Raw genomic sequence first — 24,919 nt, forward strand, 5'->3', positions numbered from 1 at the left:
GTATTTGTGCTGTTGCTTGTAGTTTGATTAAAATGTTCTTATTTTCTTTATTTTAATTTGACAGTTGTCCTACTTTCCATGAACATAGCACATACCAAACTGTACACCAACTGTGACCCTAAAACCATGATAAAAACCAAACCGTGAGTAATTTAATTCCCTTATTATAGACACCTATCAATTAAGGCCAATCACGCCGGCACCTCCATGGCATGCAGTAAGCAAGTTTTTCGTTTGGAATTGGACTTTTTTTTTTTATTAGTCTAACTCTTGGAAATAAGAAGGGCCATGTCCTGTGGTGAAGCTTTGATTTTTTATGCATAGTCCAGGCATGAGGGCAAAAGGGTTGCTTGGCCATCGTTGAACATTTAATGAAAATGCACTGATATTTGCTGATATATAAAGCCAATTTGGGTTATCTGCCCTCTTATCTTTGTTGTTTTATTCATTGGAAACTTAATTACAATTATTCATTACATTTTCAATTGAATTACAATCTTTGTGTACCCTTTGAGCTTGGTAAAACTTCCTCAGACTGGAATTTTCTCCAGAGATGAAGCTAAAATAGTGACTTGTAGTTATTTTAAAATTTGACTACGCAACTTTGAGAGTAAATTAATGGTGTGTAAATGTTTTTAACTGGTTGCATGTTTTATGAGTATATTTAACTTTGATGTATAATTGAATATGCAAACTCAGCTGCCTATCTTGACAAGGACATTCCAGCAAAGAAAAAAGATTTTAATCTCAGTGAGTCTTTTCTCCTGTTGTTGGTTTTGTTTTGCTTAGATTGTATAGCCTGCGAGCAGCAGAGCAGTCTATACCTTAGCTTGTCAAAAATGCCTTTTTTTTACTGTGGTGGAGATATTAAACATTTAAACTAACATTGTGATATGTTTTAAGAGTTTTATATCTGTGAATTTTAATGTAGGCAAGTCAAGTGTTGATTTGAGAGGCTATAGTGATCCAACATGTTGTCAATTCACTGTCGGCCGCTGGCTGCTTGGTTGTCACTTTAAAAACCAAAAACTTGAATTTAACAAACAAAAATTGCTCCAAAAATGAATCAATATAGTAATGTGGGGGGAAAAAAAACCGTTTCAGTTGCGTAGTCGGTAAAGTATAAGGCTTAAAAATCTAGGTTTTGACGCAATCTGTGTCTTCTACCCGTGAAAGTGGGCTGAGTTTCTGTGCTTCTGTGTGCACAGCGCGATCTCCGATCTCTGTGTGCGAGTGATGTGTGTGTCAGGGGCGTTTCCTCCGAGTAGGCAAGGGAATGTCTCCTCAAAATAAACTGGAATGGAAAATTATCTACATAACAAAAATAAAACATCGCAAATATTACAAAATGTGACATTAAGTAAGTGTCCAACAGCGACACCCGCAGGTGAAGTTACAGAGAAAGGGCACGCCTCTGTCCCCATTGACTTTTAACTGACCCGTTCGGGGAGGCTATGATTGGATATGATTGGTTAGTCTCTTTTGTGCGTGTGCAACTGCATGTTCTGGTATCGGCCTGAATGTAGACAAGGAGATATTGTTGTTAATGTATATATATATATATATATATATATATATATATATGATATTATATTAATATATTATTGTTGAATGTTCAAGAGATAAAGTTTTATGACACGAGATCAGACTTTAAGTATAGTATAGTATAGTAGTATTAGTATTAGGGTACAAGTGATTTCAAAACATTCCAGCCGGTTCTAATTTGCTTTTTGGATGCTGTGGACATGTTTAGCAAAAAGACTGCCACTCCAGTTTAGCGTTTATTGTTGTCTCTGGAGTTAAAATGACAAAAATTTGGCCTATATTTGTGTGATTTTAATCATTTAATATTTAAAATTGTATTTATTGATCACTCAGGGTTCTCTAATTTGACTATTTGTGGCTTGTGTTTTGAATATATGTTCCCCTGCATTTTAGGCATTTTGCACACATTTGTTCTGCACCTTGTGACTTGATACTGACTTATTTTTTTACTTTTTTTGTCGTTTATTAGAAAGGTATATTATGTTCTAATTTAATTCTGTTCTAAATGAATTTAAATTAAATTAATCGATGTTGCGCTGTACTTATGCCGCATTCCAGGCAACCCATAACCCGTGTTTTTCTAACCTTCTACCCGTGAAAGTGCACTGGAACGGCAGTCAAACCTGTGACTTACCACCCGTGAACTCGTACTAGATCGATGTACTCCCAGCTACGAGCTCTGACGTCACATAGCCTGCGAAACAACAATGGCAGCCCCTGCGGATGCAGTGTTTATGGAAGTCGTACACTGTATTGTACAAATAACGTAAAATAAAAGGTATAACAGCTTCTCTTGCCTTATGCACAGTGTTTTCTCCTCCGTTTCCCTCAAATAAGCAAGGAGTAAGCACCTTTGGCGATAGAAGTTATTGTAAATGAGCATAAGCCTCGTACGGTCCGCCATGCTTTGTTTACATCTTGTTACCACAATTCCTTGTGCTCAGGCAGTTTGGCGTGGCGCTACAAAGTTGTGAGTCGTGGTTTGAAGTCGTGATTTACGAGTTCAAAAACCTGCCTGGAGCGATGTGAGCGACATTTGCTGACATGTGAAATGCAAATCTTGTCTGCAGTGTGGCCTTTCTGCAGTTATTTATTTGCCATTAAATATAAAATAAATATCACACACGATAGGCAAGACTTGACAATTCTGATTCAATGTAAATCCTTAATCGGGGACACCCCTACATTATAAATAGTGTGTAATGTCAAGCCAGCCTAAATAATTAAAGGTCCTAGAAAGCCCATGTAGTGTCCAGGATTTACAGCTTTGCATCGTCCAAACATCGGCTGGAGAACATTTGCGATCAGATGCCAGCGTCTCTGCGACACATTCCTAATTAGCATTTGTGCTGTTAGAGTTGTTTATTGTGTAAAACACAAAATTTTGTTAAAGGAACACGCAATTATTTTTGAAAATAGGCTCATTTTCCAACAACCCTAGAGTTAAACAGTTGAGTTTTACCATTTTCGAATCCATTCAGCCGATCTCCAGGTCTGGCAGTAGCACTTTCAGCATAGCTTAGCATACATCATTGAATCTGATTAGACAGTTAGCATCTCGCTCAAATAAATGACCAAAGAGTTTCGATATTTTTCCTTTTTAAAATTTTACTTCTGTAGTTACATCATGTACTAAGACCGACGGAAAATGAAAAGTTGTGATTTTCTAGGCCGATATGGCTAGGAACTATTCTCTCATTTACGGAACTTTGCTGCCGTACCATGGGTGCAGCAGGCGCAATGATATCACGCAGCACTAACATAACTAACTTTAAAACTCTCGAAAAATCCATCAAACAAATTTTTTTTTAAATGGCTTGTTATTGAACAAAAAAGAAGATCCCAGCTCTTGGTATAAATGGTTTGCACTCAAACATGACTGTCTTTTAGACAGAATCTCATGTGTTACTCTTTCACTGGTTGTTATTTTCAGCACATCCTTGGACATGTATTTAAAGAATTAAACTCTAAATAGCTCTGACAATTGTCTTTGTATGTGTTTTATTACATTTTTATTTCTCACTTAAATTTCTATGCACTATAGGTTTCTATGAACTATATAGGACTTTAATTTTGGTCTCGTGCTGTGATGTCATATGTCTGCGCTGCGCTCCTGCGTCTGCCTTTCGGCTGAAGAAAAAAAGGTTTGTGTTTTTAAGAATTTAAAAAGTGTTTTAATCAATACAAACTATTCATGCATTTTTATAGTTTTGTAAAATGAATTAATGTTTATTGAAACTAACATCACAATGCTTTATCTAACATTTATGTACGTTATTTTTGTGGGTAAAGCGCATTTACACGAGTAACAGAAAAACTGGCTTTACACTGCAAGTCTTGATACACAGATCTAATCTTTTGACAATATTTGATTTTTGTTTGCATTCACTTTAGACACGACTGGTATCTCTGTCCAAAACGATTATGTTGTCGATCGATTTACTGTGCGACGCCGACATGGCTGACCCTCGGGTTTTGAATGGCCGTACTAACATTATTTTATAAATCACGTCGGGTGGCTATGATTATTTGCCCGTATGGACAAGTTAAAAGCTGCCATGGTTGTTTGCAGATATAACTGTCATTTCCGTTTGTTATTTTAGTAGCGCGGTATAATTCATATTTGAATGAATATGAGAGAGCGAGAGAAAGAGAATTACCTGCTTGCGTCTGTAACTATTAAAATTATTAGTTTGTTTGCAAAAACAGTGAAGTTATCACCTCATTGCTGAGAAATTTCCTATAATGTAGCTTCCAGTAGCGAAATTCACGGAGCAGGTGGGCACGGTTCGGTTGGACTGCATTCCTGACAGCTTGGAATTTTTTTTAACCACCATACAAATTCGGACATTCGACCTGTGAACTGATACATCACCAACCCAGGGCTGCCAACTTTGAGTTTAGCTTGGAGTGAGAATTATGGAAAGGGGCAGGGGGGTTTAAAAAAATCGGTCAATTGGCAATTTCACGATTAAAATTAAATTATCAATTCATTTGGATAAATATTAGGTACATGTTAATTTTTCCTCAAGAAAAAAAACTCATCTAATGCTGTAAACATACAGAGAGCCCTGTCAGGTGGTATTATTATTAAAGGTTAAAATTAACAACATTATAATTAAATGTGTTTTTAATTATAATAACCCTGTAATACTTTAATGATATAATACATTTGTAATGAATAGTGCACATATTTAGCAAAATGCTCCTCTCTATAGCAAATTTTTCTAGCAAACTAACATGCTATGGTCATTAAATGGCTTTTCTTTCAACATACCGTCTATTAATTTGTGTCTACTAGTTAATAGCAAATAAAGGGGGGGGGGGGGGGGGGGGGTTTACAAGCAAATTGGCTATTTCCGATACCAGCTGACAATTTTTTTTTCTTTGTTTAAGCAAATTATTTTTTTGTTTATTTGCTCTATAACAGGCCAAACTACTGCATTTTAATCACGGTCCAAACAAAGATACAAACATGTAGCATGAGCAATTGTTTTTGACATTAAATTGCATAATTTAAAGACTTGGCAAATACAGAATGATAGGGCTGGGCGATATATCATTCAGATTCATTCAGATATACATTCATGTAACCCCCCCCCCCCAAAACAATATTTATATTTTTCTTCCTATATTTCAAACATTGCAAACAGTGATCTTGCTGGGCCTATTTGAAACTGTAACCTCAAACACCATTAACTTAAGTGAATGAAAGGCAATGATCAGCAACATGCACTCAGACAAATAACTTTATTTGATTGTTTCGATATGCATTGACACATTACTTTATTTTAATGTTTCCTTAATATAACATGAGAAATGCATAAAAAAACCCTCCTGATGATGAAAATTACGTCACACGGACCGACGCCATAAAACAGGGTTCCTCACATCTGGTCCTGAAGGGCCACTGCCCTGCAGAGTTTAGTTCCAACCCTAATCAAAAGCTGCGTTTCCACCACAGTTACTTTCCCCAGGAACTAGGAATTTTGGGGTGGTACTCGGTGTGTTTCGACCGCAGGAACCAGGGTCTAAATGAAATTCTGGGTAAATATTTCCCCTTCCGAACGGCCCTGCTCGCGAGGTAGTACTTTTTCAAGGTTCAGGAACTTTCGGGGGTGGGATTTGGGTGCTGAACATGCTGATTGGTTGAGCTCACGCTGCATTATTTCAACCGGCATTTTTAAAAGTCTTTTGCAAGGTTCGTTCTGCGTTCAGTAAATATCAGTCTGGCTCTTTCTGTCCGATGGCGTGCGTTCGTCTACTTTACTTACTTTACTTTATTTATTTATAAAGCACTTTCAACAACACAAGTGAAACCAAAGTGCTGTACAGGAGGTATAAAAGAAAAAGTAAAAAACACAAAAACAATACAAACATATAACATACACAACTTACAAAGCATTATTAAATGCTAAGGAAAACAAATAAGTTTTAAGCGCACTCTGAAAGACACCCAATGAAGGACAGGTTTTTACAGACAGAGGAAGGTTATTCCAAAGCCGAGGAGCTGCAACAGAGAAAGCCCGGTCACCTTTACATTTTAAACGTGTTCGTGGAACCACGAGAAGCAACTAATCATTTGAACGCAGAGACCTGCTGGATTGACAGCGGCTGATTAAATCAGTAACATACTCAGGGTAGGGTTGGGCATCGTTTTGATTTGAACGATTCTGATTCCGATTCTTAGTTTCGATTATGGTTCTTTTCGATTCTCGATTCCGATTCTTTGAGGGGTGGAGTCACAACATGTCACAAACTCATTATTGAATCAAAATACAATTTTCCTCTGTGAAATGAGCCTTAGTTTTGGGACTTTCTCCGCTGGCATTTTCACTTGCTTTGCTGCAAAGGTGAATGGAGTTTCACACCGAGTCCCGGTTTAACAATAGCATTAACAGCAGTCATATTCGGACCGCTACTAGCGTGGGCAATTTGCGTATAGCTACATTTATCTACGAGGGGGAAAAATAATTTCAGTAACGTTGTTGTTCACCACAATTCGCAATTTGGTCAAGGGCTTTGTTATTACACTACAATCACTTACCTGATTATGACAAGGTGGGATAATGTTAGTTCACCCTGAAATGAAAATAAAGCCATCTTTTACATCTTTTACCCAGCTGTTGTTCAAATGCGCGTGTTCCTGTGTGTGCGCACTCCAAGCCGCAGTAGCCTCGTGCAATATTGTCATGACAACCGGTACACAATATTCACTTAAGGAGGTTATATTATTAGTATTATTTCTTATCATATACGTTATAGAAAAGACGAGAATCACGTTTTTTTCTATTGAGCTTGATTTCTCAAAATGGTGCATGTGTGTGTGTGCTTATCCTGGGTGCAATGACAAGAGTTATTATAGTAGGCATGAGCGCCGGCGGCTGCTGACGGCTCATAGCGTACACAGAGGAGCACGCTCAGAATAACGGCCGAGCTCAGTGTTTTGACTGAATAATACGGTTTCTTTCTCGCAAAACCTTATAGTGTGCCCCCTGAACACTTTCCATAGGGCACGCGTCCCTGTATCGTTGCGTGATACATTTGTTTATTTTTTGTAATGTTTTAGCTAATCGCCATTCACTGCCATAATAGGAAGGAGCACGTGCAGGAACAGTATTTTAAATGTCATAGGACATAGGGCACTGGGACAACATCAGGGTAAGTAAAAGAAGGCTTTATTTTAATTTCAGGGTGAACTATCCCTTTAATAACGTTGGTTAGCGCAGGGTTGCCTGAGGAGGACAGACCTGCGCAGCATTTCAAACACGCTACACTCGTTAATTTATACACCACATATTTGTAGTGCATCCTCCCGTGCAAGAAATAAGTTTGCCGACCCAGGCTTTTAAAAAAAAAAGTGAAATAAAGCCACACTCTTGAGCGCCGCTTACCGTGCTCCATGGCTGCAACAGAACAAACGGGGGCGGCAAGCACTTCCGAAGACTTGCGCGTTTGGAACCGATGATCGGAATCGAAAACAACATTTCTAAACGATTCCAATGGCATCGTTATTTTTTAAACGGTTCCAAGTTGGAACCGGTTCTCGATGCCCAACCCTACTCAGGGGCTAGACCATGCAGAGACTTAAAAACATACAACACCGCTTTGTATTGAATTCTATATCGTATGGGTAGCCAATGCAGTTTAATTAAAACTGGAGTAATATGTTCTCTCTTCTTAGTACCCGTTAAAAGTCTGGCAGCTGAATTCTTAACAAGCTGCAAACGGGAGAGGGAAGCCTGACTCACACCCAGATACAACACATTACAATAATCCAAACGCGATGAAACAAAGGCATGAACAACCTTCTCCATATCATTAAAAGTAAGGATAGATTTCAATTTAGATATTAATCTAAGATGGAAGAAGCTATTCTTAAAGCAGCACTAGGTAGGTTTTGCTCTCGGGGTCCCCCTACAGTTGGGAAACAGTATTGTCCTCTACTACTGGCGTAAACTCTGTCAGGGGATGCTGCGCACGTGCATTTGTTGACATGACAACCATGATAGCCCTGAACACTGCAGGAGGAGTTCACATGTCTGTGGAGTTCACATGCAGGTGTTCTGCTTGCGTCGCGTGTGAAATGTATTTATCCCAGGTACAGTGGCACATGTTTCAGCATGTCATATGAATATAATTTCATGGGTTTTATTTTTTTCAAACGCCAAATGACCGCAATGCTCACGTTTACAAGCCAGCGTCATTATAGTAGCCTAGTCTATTGGTTACCGTTTTACAGAATCTATGATACTTCAATTCAATGTTTGAGTGGTAGGTAATAACCATATATCGCCAATATTATAATATCAAGCTACCATAGATGAATCTGCAAATTTGAAAAATCGATTTGCATTATAGCTTGAGGCAAGACAAATAAACAAATATCAGACATGATAGGTATCCTAAAATATGATTTTGTACGTCTTACGTATTTACTTGCAAGAATGTAGCCCCTCCTCCTTCAGCTCACGCCAATGAGCAAACGCTGGCCCAATGTTGATCCTCGTCCTGCCTTTAATCCGATCACTTTCTCGTTTCCTCTTTTTGCTTTCCTCCGACAAAACCTTTGCTTTCTTATTTGTCTGTGCTGCTTCGGCCATGACTATAACATCCGGCAAACAAACGATAGTTGTTTAGTTGCATGTCCGAATTTAAGGAAGTGTGGGTGGTGGTGAAAGTGACGTATATGCCGTAAAGCAGTCGAATTTTGTAGTTCTTTTTTTTCTCGGGTTACTACCCGAAACCCGAAGTTTAAAAGTACGATTAAAAACGATACAGACCCCATCAGGCTATGGCAGACATGTCATATTGTAAGTCGATGTATCATCACAAGAGTCTTGAAAATATATTATGAAGGTTGAAAAGTTACCTAGTGCTGCTTTAATGACAGCGTTGATTTGCTGCTCAAATTTCAGCTCAGAGTCAAAAATGACACCAAGGTTCCTTACACTAGACAGTTTTTTCCCAGGAAACAACCCCAGGCAGTCATCATCCACACACCCCTTGTTTCCAAATAAAAAATCTCGGTCTTATCCTCATTTAATTGGAGAAAGTTTTTCGCAAGCCAGCACTTAACTTCTGCCAAACATGCATGAAGAGACTGAATGGCACATTTATGCCCATGTTTCATTGGTAAATAAATTTGAAAATCATCCGCATAAAGATGATACAGAATCCCAAATTTCTCAAAGATAGAACCTAGAGGGAGCATATAAAGGGAAAATAAAATTGGTCCTAGACTAGTATTGAGCCCTGTGGAACCCCACACACAAGGGGGGCAACGGAAGAACAATAATCCCCTAAGCAAACTGAAAAAGTCCTATCTTTCAAATAGGAAGTGAACCATTTCAGGGCTAAGCCCTGAATACCAATATGATCCCTAAGACGATCAATGAGAATGTTATGATCAAATGCAGCTGCAAGATCTAACATCAGCAAGACAACACGGTTCCCAGAATCAACAGCTCGAAGGATATCATTAGAAACTCTCAAAAGAGCAGATTCTGTACTATGACCAACTCTAAAACCTGATTGGAATCTATTGGGAATATTATTCCTAATTAAAAAGTCATTAAGCTGTACATTCACAATTTTTTCTAGTATCTTAGAAATAAATGGCAATTTTGAGATCGGACGAAAACTACTCATGTCAAATGGGTCTAAGGCGGGTTTTTTTAAAAGGGGCTGAATAACTAATTCCATCAACCTTACCAATACATTTTTTTAAAAACTCTTCACACCTGTCAGCAGAAGGACTGAGTGCAGGAGTAGCAGTAGGATGAAGAACAGCATTTACAGTAGAAAAAAGTACTCTAGAATTATAACAGTTTCTGGAGATGATGACAGAGAAATAATTTGATCTAGCCAATTTAACAGCTCCTTGATACTCGTTCAAACGGTTCTTCAAAATCTCATAAGACACTTGTAATTTATCTTTAACTCATTTGCATTCAGCCTTCCTACACTCCTCCCTAAGAGCACGGGTAGTACTGTTCAACCAAGGCTGCGATTTGTCTTTTCTCCCCCTGACTTTGACAGGAGCCACGGCATCTAAAATCTCTAAGCAAGAAGAGTTAAACTGATCGAGTTAAACTGTCTCACGGTCAATGTCCATAATAGCTGATAATAACATACGTTGTCTTATTTTAAATCTAGCTTTACGAGCTTTCAGAATACGCTTCAGTATCAGTGCTCGACTCTTTTCCGCCGTTTTGTTCATTACCTCTTTAGTAAACCAATACATAACCAGCAAAAGCAGCGCTGCTTGAATCTCCTCCATACTTGTTATTGTTGCTGACAGTGTCGCGCAAAAATTATTACTGTCCGTCGCTGACTGCGAGGAGCAGTCGCACGCAATCTTTGGCTAATCTTCACAGTACCTTAGACCGCAGTGGAAACGCAGATAGTAGCAGGTCTGGGGGGAAAAAGTTCCTTCAAAAAAGTTCATGGTACAAATTGTTCCGGGTAATTTCGGTGAAAACTGGGCTAAACACACCTAAACAAGCTCTGAAGCTGAAGAAAATTGCAGGTAGGTGAGTTCAATCATGGTTTGAGCTAAACTCTGCAGGACACTGGCCCTCCAGGACTGGATTTGAGGAACCCTGTGCTAAAATCTATGCGATTTGCAATTATGTTACCCCTATATCTTGAATTCTTTGTACAGTTTTATTAATTTTGGTGGCATTTTTGCTTCAAGTCCCCAATAATTTCCTACCCTGGTGTGTGTGTCAGGGATCTATACTGCGAACATTTTGGTCACATTTGCGACTGAAAATTACTGCGTGCGACTGAAAAAAATCGGAAATAAAAAGTAGAAATCCCAACGTGCATCAACACTGAGCAACAGTTACATTTCGTCCTGCGATCGGCTGCTTTTCATGCCTTCAGTCAGCAGAGCAAGTGCAAAAGACGTGGGCGACTACTTCAAAGATTGTGTACAAGGTGAAACAGGTTTGACGTATCCATACTACATTTGGATTATCATAAACAAGGAAATTAACAGGGGCGTGGGACAAAAATGCCACAAAAAAAGCCCCTGTATAAATTCTTGATTTTATTTTTTATTGTACATGATATATAGTTTAAGCTGCAGTCCGTAACTTTTTTTGACTTCAAAATTTATATAATGAGCGAGTAAATCATGAACCCATTTTCCAAACGGTACACGTATAATAAGTGTTTATATTGGGACTATTTTAGTCAGGTTCGGGTCGCAGCGTGACTCGCCGCCATCAACAGAGAGAAATAGTCATAAACTGAGAGAAATAGCTCCGGCTACAATGTTCTTCCGCAAGACGCATGGAGTTCTGTTTATTAAGCGCCAGAGCGCCAAAAGTTACAGATTGCAGCTTTTAAGCAATGTCACACGAGTAGACAGACTCCTATTGTTCCGAGTATTGGCATGATTGCAAATGTGATACTGATTTTGTACAAAAGTCCAATAAACAACTTGATATTAACAACGTTTTAGCCACAAATACGGTCTGTTTTTGCTCCATTTTGTGAAAATGGTTTCAAACAAAGCCACACCAGAACTGTTGCGCATCTCCGAGCAACTGTGATTCCTGAATGAATATGCATTTTGAATTATTAAATGAATGACTCACTCATTAAGACTTGCCGCCACCTAATGGCGGATTTATTTTCATATTTACACTATATACTTTTTTTTTTTAAATTTCAAACTTTTAAAGTGTAATTTTTTCATATTTCTAAATTCAAAAATTTATTTTTAAAACATTCATACAACATTATTTACCCATGAGCTGCATTAGACAGTCTATGTAAATGTCTAAATACCACTTCAGATGGAGCGTCTGTGCCACTTCTGCAGTGCAAAGATGGATATTTTGACGCTGATTTCATTTGATTGGTAACAGTTGATTGTTGATTCAATTGATGATCTTATTGTTCTAACAATTAACTAGTAATTAACATTTAAATTTTTTTTATTTTAATTCCAGAAATTGACAAAAGATGATGCATACATTTAATAATTATGGGGCGCTCTTATAATGGTAAAAATGCCCCTGGAAATTAATATAAAGGGGCAAATATAGACGTAATGGGAAAGTTATTGATCAGAAAAAGTGTTCCTAAATTTTTGACTGTGCTCCTAAATATTTTTTTATTATAGAAAAATGTTAGCATAGAGCCCTGTGTGTGCTGAGCGCAAGTGGAGACCCCTTCTGTTTCGAGGCTTTCAAAGTGAATCATTTATTAGCTTTTGAAGTTTGTTTTACTAAAAATATTAAGAACTAGTTTCTTCTTGCAGTTAAAACGCTAACATTGTCTTTTATGATGTGTAACACATATATCTGTTAATCTCAGAATAGTTTAATTAACCCTTTAAAGCTATTTGTTTTGAGGAAAGTGTAATTATTAAATATGTAATCCATTAACTATGACTCTGACTGACTCTCTTACCAGTGTGTTGACTTCTGAACTAGGGAGCTGATTGAGACGCACCAATAAATTTAGTTTGTCTTTTCTTTCTGTTAATTATTCTCATCTTCAACATGACAGTGTTCGGACACATAGAAAAACTCCTGGTGAAGCAACGGAGATCCACGTGACACTATTATAAAGATGGCATTGATTAAAGAGGAGAGTGAAGACATGAAGATTGAAGAAGTATTCAGTTTGAAACATGAAGATACTGAGGAACAAACAGGTTGGTTTCATTCTCAAAGCTGAACTTCATTTGAACCTTATTTAAAATGTCCAGCTCTACATAAATGAATTATATTTTTGAAGAATGTAATATAAGTGTCCTAATTAAAGTGATTTTATTTGATATGGAGCAGGTCCTTCAAAATTCTCCATCAAGATGGTTGGCTTATTTCATGTAAACAGGATTAGATTGCATCTTTTTAAGCAATGTTGATACTTAAAATCTGTCCCAACGGCTGCTACATCATTACAAGAAACCAGGTGCAATAATAATTTTAAATAATAATAATAATATAAAAGTTCATTTGAAAATAATATTGATATAGAGAAGTGGTGGTGACAGATATTACGGGAGTGGCTTGATGCAGTGCCTGACATGCAGATAACTTCATCTTGATCATGAAGAAACTTTAGAAGATAGATTTTTAGGGTATTAATGTCAAATTGGCTTCAAATGTAAAACTAAACGAATTGCTAAATTAAAGTTTTTTCGTCAGGTGTCTTTTTCAATTATATGTCACTACATTCCTGTCTTGCTGCCAGCCAATGTATCTGTCATTTTCAGGGAACAGGAGATTGCACAGTAATCTCAGACAATTTAATCCAGATATTTTAATCCAATCCACAAATTCATTTGAAGAAAGTTTTTTTATTTTATTTTAAAGTCCTGGAATTTAATTAAACAGTATCTGTATGAACCCTGCTAAAGGGTCATGAAACCCCCCTATTTCAGCTCAAGTCCACCTCACAATCTTTTTGAAAAAGAGAGAAGAGGGGAGGGGAGTGGATGTGGCAGAGCAAGGCAGGGGAGAAAGAGGGGGGCGAGCAACTGTCATCTGTCAGTGGCCCATGCCAACTCTCACTAAAAATAAGGGGTAAAACGTAAAGAATTGACGGATTTTTAAAGCTGGCAAAATTAAAGCCCAATAAAATACACTGACAACCTTCTGTTTCTTTTAAAACTAACTGAATGCCCTGCTACATATATTAGATTAATCGTAATTCTGTTTAAAACATAGAAATGCACATACACAATTATTATTGTCATTATACATAATGGGGGGGGGAGGGGGGGATGACCCTTCAGTTAAATCTGAAAATAAAGAAAAATAGTTGAAAAGCAAAAGAAGTTTGAAAGTATTTGTTAACTTCACAATAATAATTGGAAATGGGCTAATTTCCCATAGACTGGAGTGAGACCTTAGACGTCTCTCGAGATGTCGCAATCTTTTTTGGTGCTCTAATGTGGTGTGACATTCACAGATCACTGTAGCGGCTCAGTTCAAACAATAGACTGTAAGGGCTCGGCATTACAAGTGACCAGACAAGTATCTTATAAGTTAATAAAATAACCAGAAACGCGAGAATGATTCTGGTTTTATTACATTTCAATGTAAACAGCGATTGATAAGGGATAGTGTATTTCTAGTAACAAACAAAGTCTGCCTGAGAGAGACATTCGTGGAGAAATCAAAACAAATGAACATAACAACACTATAAACTCACAGAAGAAACATACTGGGGTAAAAAAAGTTTTAGTTTTATTTATAACTTATGATATTGTCAATAACACAAGTCGACTAAGGGAGCTTATGTTGAATTTTGTGATAAAATAAACAAGTAGCCTAGTTTATATTAAATTACTTACATTTTAGACACAAACAACATTTACTTTTTTTGTTCTATTTCGATGAGAAAAGGGTTCCAAAGGAAAGCAACACTAAGCGCGGTGTTTTGTTACTGAATGATTCAGGGTTTGAATGAATCGTTTGAACGAACGACTCAATGACTCACTCATTAAGACAGTCACTTGCTGCCACTTATTGGCGGTTTAGTTTCATGTTTAAAATATCATGAATTTTTTTTCTTATTTGTACATTTAAACGTTCAAGGAATTTATTGATCAAATGTAAGAATTTGACATGGATTATGCATACATTTAATAAGGTTAAAAAATGGCCTTTATAAAGTAAATAACGCCCTGGGGTAAATAATGCAGATTTAAGTACGTAAAAGCTGATATAACACTGATGAGAATATTGCTTCAGAATAAATATTTACACCACCAAAATCCCCCCTCACATTGTACAGTACATACAATTTGCTATGTACTGTACCTGATAGGCCCCATTTTAATCAATATCAAATCAAATTGTGAAAGGACTGTTGAAAGCAAATGTTGTCTTTTCCCTTTACTTTCTTGTTAAAGTGCACCAGAATGCTTCGTTTACATGTTAAAACCACAACAAATTTCAACTGGGGGGCAATGCCCCAGACCCCCCTACAAGTATTTTATTCGGAAAAATGTCACCTTTTTTCACCACTTATGAGTTTGCAGGTCTGCATAAAGACCCTCAACATGATAAACATATTCTTGAAGGATCTTTTGAAACGGATGGATTTTTACTGGGAGACTAGCTTGTGTATGATTGTGCAAGTTATCTCTGTTAATTCTAGCTAAATAATAGAATTGCCATAATGACAAATACATATATTTAACGAAAAAGAGATATTTTGGCACATACATTTTCTCAGTTCACTCACCGTTGGCAGGTGTCAGTGTAACCTTCATTTTTGTAACATAATTTAAAAACTAGCCACTAAGAAAGTTACCAATATGGTTCTTTTTCTGTGCATCGCTGGCTGAAATAGTTTTCTTTAACTGAATTTAACAGTTTTCTTTAACTGAATTTAACAATAAGAATACTAGGAAAACTAGAGAGACATGTTTTTCCTAAAAGTAGCGTGTTGTATATTAAATATTATGTACTAGCGACGCCCCTGAGTAGACCATATAGACTCTTAAAGTCCTGAGCTTCCACTTCACTTTTCACATAAACTTGCAAACTTCCATAAGCACTTCCTCTCAGAGGAATCCTTGTTACCCTTTTGGATAGTTGATCATGAATCTCGTTTGTCCTAGTAATTTAAACTGCCCACTGTTCAACAGAAAATTCTCAAGGTCTTGCACATTCTTTGGTCTACAATAAACCAGTTCTGGGTCAAGCTGTAAGTTATAAAGGATTTGATAACTGCATTTTTGGACGGGTCCTAAAGAAAGCAAGTAGTTAACAGTATTGAGAAGAGTTTTTGATATTTAAGGTAACACCTCTTTCAGTAGCTTAGTGCAGTGGTTCTCAAACTTTTTATACCAAGTACCACCTCAGAAAATATTTGGCTCTCTAAGTACCACCATAATGACCAACATTAAAATACAGTAGGCCTAACTATTCAGCTACAGCTCTGCACAGTTCAAAAACGAGGCAGTTTATTCCTAATAGGAATATTTATTGTTGTCAGCCAATTTAACATCGTAAAAACAGTTTGTACATTAAAGGGGTGGTAAAACACATTATTTTGAAGGCTTGATTGTGTTTGTGGGGTGCACTGTAACGTGTTCATGCTTCGTTTAAAAAAAATTGAATTATTTTTCATATATTTTACCTTTATTCTACACTGCTCTGTCCCTCCTTGTAAAAACGGTCTGATGGTTTCCGGGTTCTATGAAGCCGGTCCCTCAAAAATACGCAATGGGCTCTGATTGGTTTGCTGGCCCAGTGTGTTGTGATTCGCAAACCGCCTAGTGCACGTTTTTCGGAAACGTCACGCCCCTTACCTTTACCGGTAGACTGTGCTTTGGTAGTATTAGAAACAATGGCGTCAATAAAACCATACCAATTTGAGCCCGAATCGGACCCAGAACATTTTAGTGAAGATGAACGAGCAGAACCTGTTCAAGAATGGCTGTTAATCGACGTTTCAGAATGGTTTGTTTTTGTATAGCCTACTACAGTCCTTAAAGGGATTTTTTGAGTAAAGACTGCGGATCTGTAGTGATCGCTACTGAATGGCACTGTTACTTTTGTATTTTTAGAACGATTATAGTCAAATATCTGTCGCAAGAACTTTTATCCCAAAATGAATACTAAACATTGGCTTTACTATAGTAGCCAAATCAAACACAGAACTATGTTTAGCATGCCTGTAGACCCGAGCATGTAGATAAACAATACATAAAATCTCTAATCAAAGAATAATTTACACAAATTCAGAGTTCGCTGTTGAGATTTTTGTAACGTTAGGTGTTTTTCGGATAACGTTAAGAATGAATGAGCATTTAACAAACTGGTTTGCAGAGCCAAACAGCGTTGTCATTTGTTTACTTCCTTGCGACAACGTACAATTAACAATACGAACTATTACAGGAAAACACATCGACGAAAAATAAATCATACTTACAGGTTGTGGCCCGTAAACAGCTTCTGTTTTTAAATCCATCTTTCAGGACAAGCCGTTGTGCGAATCCTGCATTGAACTCGCGAAGATTGTGGAAGCTTTCCTCCGTGAAATGTGCAGCACAGAGAGGGAGATAACCATTGATCCCTAACTCCCCCGTCCCTAGGAAGCCTGAACAAAGTGGACGTGCAATCCGGATGAAAATAACAGCATTTTCGTCTGCATTGCGGCAACAACACTCCAGCTTACGAACCAGATTTGTTGTTCACAGCCCACAGCACAGCAGATAGACTGCACGTTGCAATTCAGTCCTACAAATGACATGAAATATAAGAATACCACAACAACCCTTCTCCACAGCAATAAAAAATGGCCTCGCCCCCCTTATTCTCGGAGGAGGGGTTTATGTAAATATTGTGACTGGTGATGTCCGCAACCCTGGAGGAATGTCTGTAGTCCCTACCGGCCGTTTGCTGTAGTCCTTAGAAATTGATTTCTTTAAAAGCAAATTTCTCCCTTTGCTTTAAACTTCGAACGTTGTAACTTTGCAGATGTTGTTTATGCTCAAACAGCAACATTACACACTAGCTAAAGTTAGAAAAGTGAAATTGTGTTTTTACCACCCCTTTAACACTGCACTGTGCTTACATACAGGTAAATGAAATAATTAAATAAGGATTAAATTAAAATGTGTTGTAAAGTTACATTTAAACTGTACTGTACTTACATGTAAAAAAAAACTTTACTCAAATAAAGATTACATTAAAATGTATTGTGTTTTAACATTAATTTATTTAGTGATTCCTCTGCGTACCACTAGAGGCAGCCTGAGTACCACTAGTGGTACTCGTACCACACTTTGAGAACCACTGGCTTAGTGCATAAATGATCTAGCATATGTGTTGTTGGTTTTGATGCTTTATGCTGGTTTTGATTATTTAATGATTTTATGTTGGTTTTGATGTCTGTTGCTTTGTGCCTTTACACTGGGGTTATCTTATGTCTTTTTTTTTACTTTAGACCTGATGGCACTGAAAGAGGAGAGTCAAGAATTTAATCAAGTGGAAGAAAAAAAACAGTTTGAGGAACATCAAGATTTCATAATTGGAGAGAAGTCTCAGTGCTCTCAGAATGAAAAGACTGCCTCACAAAAAAGAGCTCGAAAGATAGGAACTAAAAGTGAATTCACCTGCTTTCACTGTGGTAAAAGTTTTACTCAAAAAGGAAACCTTAATGTCCACATGAGACTTCACACTAGTGAGAAGCCTTTCACATGTCTTCAGTGTGGAAAGAGTTTCACACTCAAAGGAAACCTTAAAACCCACATGAGAAGCCACACTGGAGAGAGCCCTTTCACCTGCAAACTTTGTGGTAACAAATTTTCACGAAAAGACAGTCTTAAGACTCACATGAGAGGTCACACTGGAGAGAAGCCATACATATGCCTTCAGTGTGGAAAGAGTTTTACACGTAAAGGAACCCTTAATACCCACATGAGAAGCCACACTGGAGAAAGCCCTTTCATCTGTAAACTGTGTGGGAAGAGCTTCACACGAAAAGAAAGCCTTAAGACTCACATGAGAAGTCACACCAAAGAGAAGCCTTACACATGTGATCAGTGTGGAAAGAGTTTTACACGTAAAGGATCCCTTAATTGTCACATGAGAAGTCACACCGAGGAGATCCCTTATACCTGCAAACTGAATGAGAAGAGCTTCTCACAAAAAGAAAGTCTTCAGACTCCTGTCAGAATTCACACTGGAGAGAAGCCGTTCACATGTGTTCAGTGTGGAAAGAGTTTCGGGTGTAAAGAAAATCTTGATCGGCACTTGAAGATTCACTCAAGAGAGAACCGTTTTATGTGTCATGAGTGTGGTAGGAGTTTCACAAACAGGAATCACCTTAAGAATCATATAGTAACTCACACCGGAGAGAAGCCTTTCATATGCCATCACTGTGGAAAGAGTTTTGCTCTTAAAGGAAATTTCAAGGTTCACATGAGAATTCACACTGGAGAGAAGCCTTACACATGTGATCAGTGTGGGAAAAAATTCAGACATAAAGTAACTTTTAATTACCACATGAGAGTTCACTCAAGAGAGAACTGTTTTCTCTGTCATCAGTGCGGAAGGAGTTTCACAGACAGTACAGAACTTGAGAATCATGTAATGACTCACCTTAGAGAGAAGCCTTTCATGTGCCATCTTTGTGGAAGGACTTTCATAAACAAAGCAAACCTTGATATTCACATAAGAGTTCACACTGGAGAGAAGCCTTTCATCTGCCCTCTGTGTGGAAGGAGTTTCACACGTAAAGGAAACCTTGAAGTTCACACAAGAGTTCACACTGGAGAGAAGCCCTTTATATGTCTTAAGTGTGGAAAGAGTTTCACGTATAAAAGAGACTTGAAACGTCATTCACAATGTCATTCTGGAAAGAAATTGCAGTGTTCTGAGTGTCGTAAGAGATTTAGAAAAATGAGCCATTTCAAAAATCACTTGCGCATCCACTCTGGAGGAAGGAGATTTAATTGTGATCAGTGTAATAAAAAGTTTCTTTTGCCATCACACTTAGAGATACACCTAAAAAGTCATGCATATGTGAGACCCTATTTGTGTTCCTTGTGTGGAAAGAGATTTAAATGGCTTGGCAATTTAAAATGGCACCAGAAAATATGTACAGTATGAAATTAATTTAAATTGTAATGTTCCGTCGCTCATTTATTTGATTCAGTTAACAACCTCGGAAACAAACACCTTTTATAACCTTTATTCTTGCTGTGAAATGCCACAATGTAAATAATCAGTCAGAAATAAAGAGTCAAACTGAATCAATAATGCAGATTATCGTAATATTTTGTGTGAGGATATTCTGTCCTTTTACGCTTATGAAAAAAAAAATTTATAATTTGAAATCTTTCTCTCAGACTAAAGCCGCGTTTCCACCGCAGGAACTTTCTCCAGGAACTAGCGACTTCGGGGTGGTACTTGAGCCGTGTTTCCACCGCAGGAACTTTCCCCCGGAACCAGGAACTTTGGGGGGGAACTCGGTGTGTTTCGACCGCAGGAACTAAGGTCTAAATGAAGTTCCGGGTAAATATTTCCCCCTCCAAACGGCCCTGCTTGCGAGGTGGTACTTTTGAAAAGGTCGGGAACTTTCGGGGGTGGGACTTGGGCGCTGAACATGCTGATTGGTTGAGCTCTAGCAGCATTTTTTTCCCCACCGCCATTTTTACAAGTTTTTTGCGAGGTGGGTTCTGCGTTCAGTAAATATTTTCTTTGCAACAATGGAGTTCAACAAAAAAATTCGACCGACGACTAGGTTCAGGCTTTGAGCATATATGCGGAGGAGGACATCCAGCGGGAACTGGAAACGGCGACCCGCAATGAAAAGGTATAACGTTACCTGAAGATATCGACTCGGTTCCAGTCACACTGGAAAACAGTGCAGAGAGAAGTTAAAGAAATTAAGACAAGATTACAAGAAATTAAAGGATCATAACAACCGGAGCGGTTCCGACCGGCGTATCAACAAGTGGCATGACCGCCTGGACGCGTTGTTGGGACACAGACCATCCTTTTCTAGGGCAGCGGTAACGAAAGACTCGGCTAGTGCGTTGTTGGAAACCATCCCGGAATCCGAGTGGGTTGAAGGTAAATATCTCATCTTGGTATCATCTATTAAACTCGTTGCAGTGTAACGTTGCAGTAACTTTTTTCAACGTGCTTTTCCAGACGTAACGGGTGGCCCTGATGAATTGCAGGCAACGGAGACCAGCGTATTTTCCCCCACGGTCACCAGTACACGTTAGCCCTCGTCCCGTGTCTCCTGCCGAAACACACACACGCCAGAGGTATAAAGCTGACAAAATGTGTATATATTTAAAAACTGATGTGTAATCCATAATGGTTTTGAGTAGTTTTGTTGTTTTTAATTGTAAACTTTTGCCAATGATAGAAATTGCACACTGGGCATTGTTCAAGCTGGGCAAACAATTGTTCATTATTTGTAGTGAAAACACTAAATAATTAATTGATGGTTTCTATTGTTTCATGGTTGCCTTGTGTATTAATTTCCATGTGCTTCTGTGCAAGTTTTCTACTTAGGGAAAAGGAAAAGGGACTGACTTTTCTTGATGCACTGAGGGACATGGAGGATGCTAACCGGGCCGTCCTGCAGCATGGACAAGAACAGCGAGACCAATATATGCAGCTGTTACTGGAGAGCCAGGCCGAGGAGAGATGAGGAGGCAAGAGCTGGCATTCCACCAGTCAGAAGCGGAAGAAAGCAGACGGCAGCAGAGGGACTTTCAGACCGGGTTTCTGTCTGTTCTTGGACCGTTTGTCCAGTTGTTCAAGAAGTAGCCACAATGACCAGCCGCTTGAATGAAGCATTTGCTCTATCACATTTGTACTTTATATATTGTACGTGTTGGCACAGCTCTTGGACAGGTGACTGAAAAATACACTTTTTTATATTGTTGTTTTCACATTTTATAATTTCATTTTATTGTTCTAGTAATTTATTTGTCTTTGCACACTTATTTTCATTTTGTAAGAACTAATCTGTCTAAAATAAAGTCAAATGTGTAAAATGTCACTGTGTCTTTTTAATTTCCACATTCTAACTATATAACCACTTTCTAATTGTAGTGTTGGAAGCAAATAAAAGGGCTGCTGCTCGCAAGTCTTTCTGAATATGCACATAAATATATCTAGAAAACCCAAATATTATATTTTTAAATGTATAACTATGTGAATGTAGTATAATAACTTATAACCACAACTTAAGTGAAGCCATACGTGTGGTCCTGCTTCATTTCAAATTTGAGGAAGAAGTCTCTAAAATTATGCATTTAATGAAGCATATTGTAATACTAGTCATGTGATTTTTTTTTTTTTTGTGAATGCTTAGAGATGTTATTGTGATAAATAAATACTTGCAGTCTAGTACCTAATCTTTCAACCGCTTAATTCAGTCTATTGTTTTCATTCAATTAACTTTTCACACATCTGTCATGAATGACTGACCTCATTATCCTTTTATAGAAAATATTTTGGAATTGAGCTATTACAACACATTCAGATTTTGGATTGCCCATCATCCCATTTTGCATTAAAATGGTCAAACCAGGTGAAAGTGCACGTTAAAATAAGCAGTGTTGGTAATGTGTATGCAAAAGCAGCGCTGCTTGCATCACCTACACATGTTATTGTTGCAGACAGTATCGCGCAAAAGTGATTCATGTCCGTCGGTGACTGGGAGGAGCAGTCGCGCGCATTCTCACGTCACCGGGCTAATTTGCCTAATCTCCCCGGTACTTTAGACCGCGGTGGAAACGCAGAAAGTAGCAGGTCTGGGGGAGAAAAAGTTCCTGGGAAAAAAGTTCCTGGTACAAATAGTTCCGGGTAATTTCGGTGGAAACGCGGCTTTGGTGAACTGGACTGCAGGGACCAGTGTCTAATTGAAGTTCCGGGTAAAAATGTCCCCTCTAGAAAGTCCCTGCTTGTGAGGTAGTACTTTTTAAAAAGTTCAGGAACTTTTGGGGGTGGGACTTGAGGGCTGAACATGCTAATTGTTTGAGTTCATGCAGCATTTTGATTAACTGCACGCAGGTTTTTATTTCAACCACATTTTTAAAAGTCTGTTGCAGTGCGTGCAGTAAGAGTTGTTTGCTATTCGAATCAGCAGTGGAGTTTAAAAAATATGACCGATGGACTGACGACCAGGTTGAGGCTTTATTAATAAAAAGCAAAATCCAGCGGGAACTGGAAAGTCATGCAGAGTCCTATGTCACTGAACTAATTTGCCTAATTTTCACAGTACTGTGATGGAAACGCAGACAGCAACAGGTCTGTTGGGGGAAAAGTTCCTGGGACAAATTGTTCCGGGTAATTTCGGTGGAAATGCGGCTAAATTTCACAAAGTGCAAGTAAATCAGCATCTCTTTATCTCTCTTGGACACGCACAGTGAGCTGTGTATAAAGAAAGTGCATTATAATGGTGTGTGCTAGAGCTGAAACAACTAATCGATTTAATCAATTAAAATAGATTATTAAAATAGTTGTCAACTAATTTAGTCATCAATTAGTTGGTAAATAACTTTTATTTGCCGTAAGCGGCTCATTTCGTGCATATTTTAAATCTGCGGTGACCACAGTGTGGCAGTAAGCGCCACCGGAGGTTTTACTCAGCCAGTACAGCAGGAGAAAGCAAATAGCCAATAGCTGGCCTCGTTTTATTTCACGTGCTTCCCGCACAGCGTCTCTGTAGCATTCAGGGAGATGGCGGAGGCAGGCGGCAGTGGAGTAAGCCCGAGAAAGAAAAAGAAAAAAGCGGAAGACAAAACTAATCGAACGAAGTCATCCAAAGTGTGGGAGCACTTTACTTTAAGCCTTCAAAAAAGAGTAACCTGTAAACACTGCACTACTGAACTGGCCTGGCACGGGAGTACTACGTCTCTGCACGAGCACCTTAAACGAAAACACGTGTATGGAAGTGGAGGACGAAGCACCGGCACGGTGAGTTTACTCCACGCAAAAATACTTGTCAGTTATATAATGTATCGACACATGATTGTCGTTGTTTAACCTCTTAACCCCCACCTGAACCGAGCACACTTTCTCCAGTTTGGATCTAAAAGCTTCATGAAAAAAGCGTTGAAATAACAAGGATGAAAACGCAACAAAAAATGTGATGAAAACATGATAAAAGAGTAACGGAAAAAAAAGCCACAAAAAAGTTACAAAAACAACAACAAAGCAGGAACTTAAAAGCAAGAAAAACGTGCCAGACAAGCAACAATAACAACTAATAAAGTCAAACTGGAGACAATACGCTCAGTTAAGGCGTGGGGTAAGAGGTTAATATAACGCCATACAGTGTTAGAAATATTGGTGCTGATTTGTTCATAATTAAAATGAAAATGTTCGTTTTGGTTTTAAAATCGTACTTATTCTGTCATTTTTTTTGTGTGTGTTTTAGGAAGAAACAAACCAATCTTAGTGATTTTGTGTGCAACAAGAAGATACTCACCCCGCAGCAATGTGCACCATTGACAGACAATGTTTTAAACATGCTAGTGAAAGGACATGAGACCGCTCTCAATGGTGGAAGGAGCAGGCTTCCAACAAATGATAAAGTCATTCAATCCAGGTTACACTATCCCCTCTAGAACAAATTTTGCGAGGTTGTTGGTCAAGTAAAACAATACCACAGTGGATCAAGTAAAAAATCAGCCATTGACAGCAAAGTGGCTCTGACTGCAGACATTTGGACTAGTGTAGCCACTGAAGCATACTTGGGAATCACATGCCACTACATTGGAATCGACTGGCAAATGGAGTTAATTTGCCTCTCTACTATGCCGTTGGAGGAGAGACATACTGCACAAAATATTGCAGGGTGATTGGAAGAAATATTGGACAAATTTGAAATTCTTCCTGATAAAATATCTGCTATTGTGCACGACAATGGGGCCAACATTGTGGCTGCTGCTTGACTACTGGAGGAGAAATACGGACGGGCCTCTCTTAGGTCACACATTGCAGCTTGTTCTCACCTCTACTCTTAAACACCAGATCATTGCCAAAGCGGTTGGAGCTTCACGATGCCTTGTTGAGCATTTTAAAAGAAGTGAACTTGAATCCACCAGACTGAAGCTAGTACTGAAGTTAGTACTAGATGGAACAGTACTTATCAAATGATCTGTCGCCTGCTTGAGCAATGGTGGCCTGTTACTGCAACGTGGTCGGACCTAACTGTGACAAAAACAGGCAAGCAATATTTAGACTTAAAACCAGACCAGTGGAACCTAATTGAAGAGCTTTCCACAGCCCTGAAGCCTTTTGACTGTGCCACAGAGTACATGAGTGGTGAAAAATACACTACAATTTCCTCTGTGCCACCATTGGTAAAAGGATTGGTCAAGTCAATGCAAGGTATGGATTTTGAAACACCAGGT

At 38.3% G+C, this 24,919-nt stretch overlaps 2 protein-coding genes and 1 long non-coding RNA gene across 3 annotated transcripts in view; 2 read left to right on the top strand and 1 right to left on the bottom strand.

The window, feature by feature from the left end:
* The window catches only part of LOC307127021 (uncharacterized protein), a 369,345-nt gene that overhangs the window by 315,675 nt on the left and 28,751 nt on the right, over nt 1–24,919 (bottom strand). The window lies entirely within an intron of this gene.
* On the top strand, nt 3,608–19,846 carry LOC307126673 (uncharacterized protein). Its single transcript, XM_079817315.1, has 3 exons — nt 3,608–3,689; nt 12,574–12,721; nt 17,977–19,846. Exons 2-3 carry the CDS (start codon nt 12,637–12,639, stop codon nt 19,641–19,643), a joined length of 1,752 nt encoding a protein of 583 aa, XP_079673441.1. The 5' UTR covers nt 3,608–3,689; nt 12,574–12,636; the 3' UTR covers nt 19,644–19,846.
* Nucleotides 20,042–21,554, top strand: LOC307126674. The gene is made up of 3 exons (XR_013816525.1): nt 20,042–20,609; nt 20,691–20,809; nt 21,051–21,554. It is a non-coding gene; the product is annotated as an uncharacterized lncRNA (long non-coding RNA).

The sequence above is a fragment of the Gobio gobio genome (assembly GCF_949357685.1).
Source record: "Gobio gobio genome assembly, chromosome: 5".
Lineage (NCBI taxonomy): Eukaryota > Metazoa > Chordata > Actinopteri > Cypriniformes > Gobionidae > Gobio > Gobio gobio.

What these genes read in the sequence shown, in the direction of transcription:
- LOC307126673 (XM_079817315.1), top strand. Translation starts at nt 12,637, where the DNA reads ATGGCATTGATTAAAGAGGAGAGTGAAGACATGAAGATTGAAGAAGTA. An exon ending in AGATACTGAGGAACAAACAG is followed by an intron (nt 12,722 to 17,976) that starts GTTGGTTTCATT and finishes TTTTTACTTTAG; the next exon opens with ACCTGATGGCACTGAAAGAG.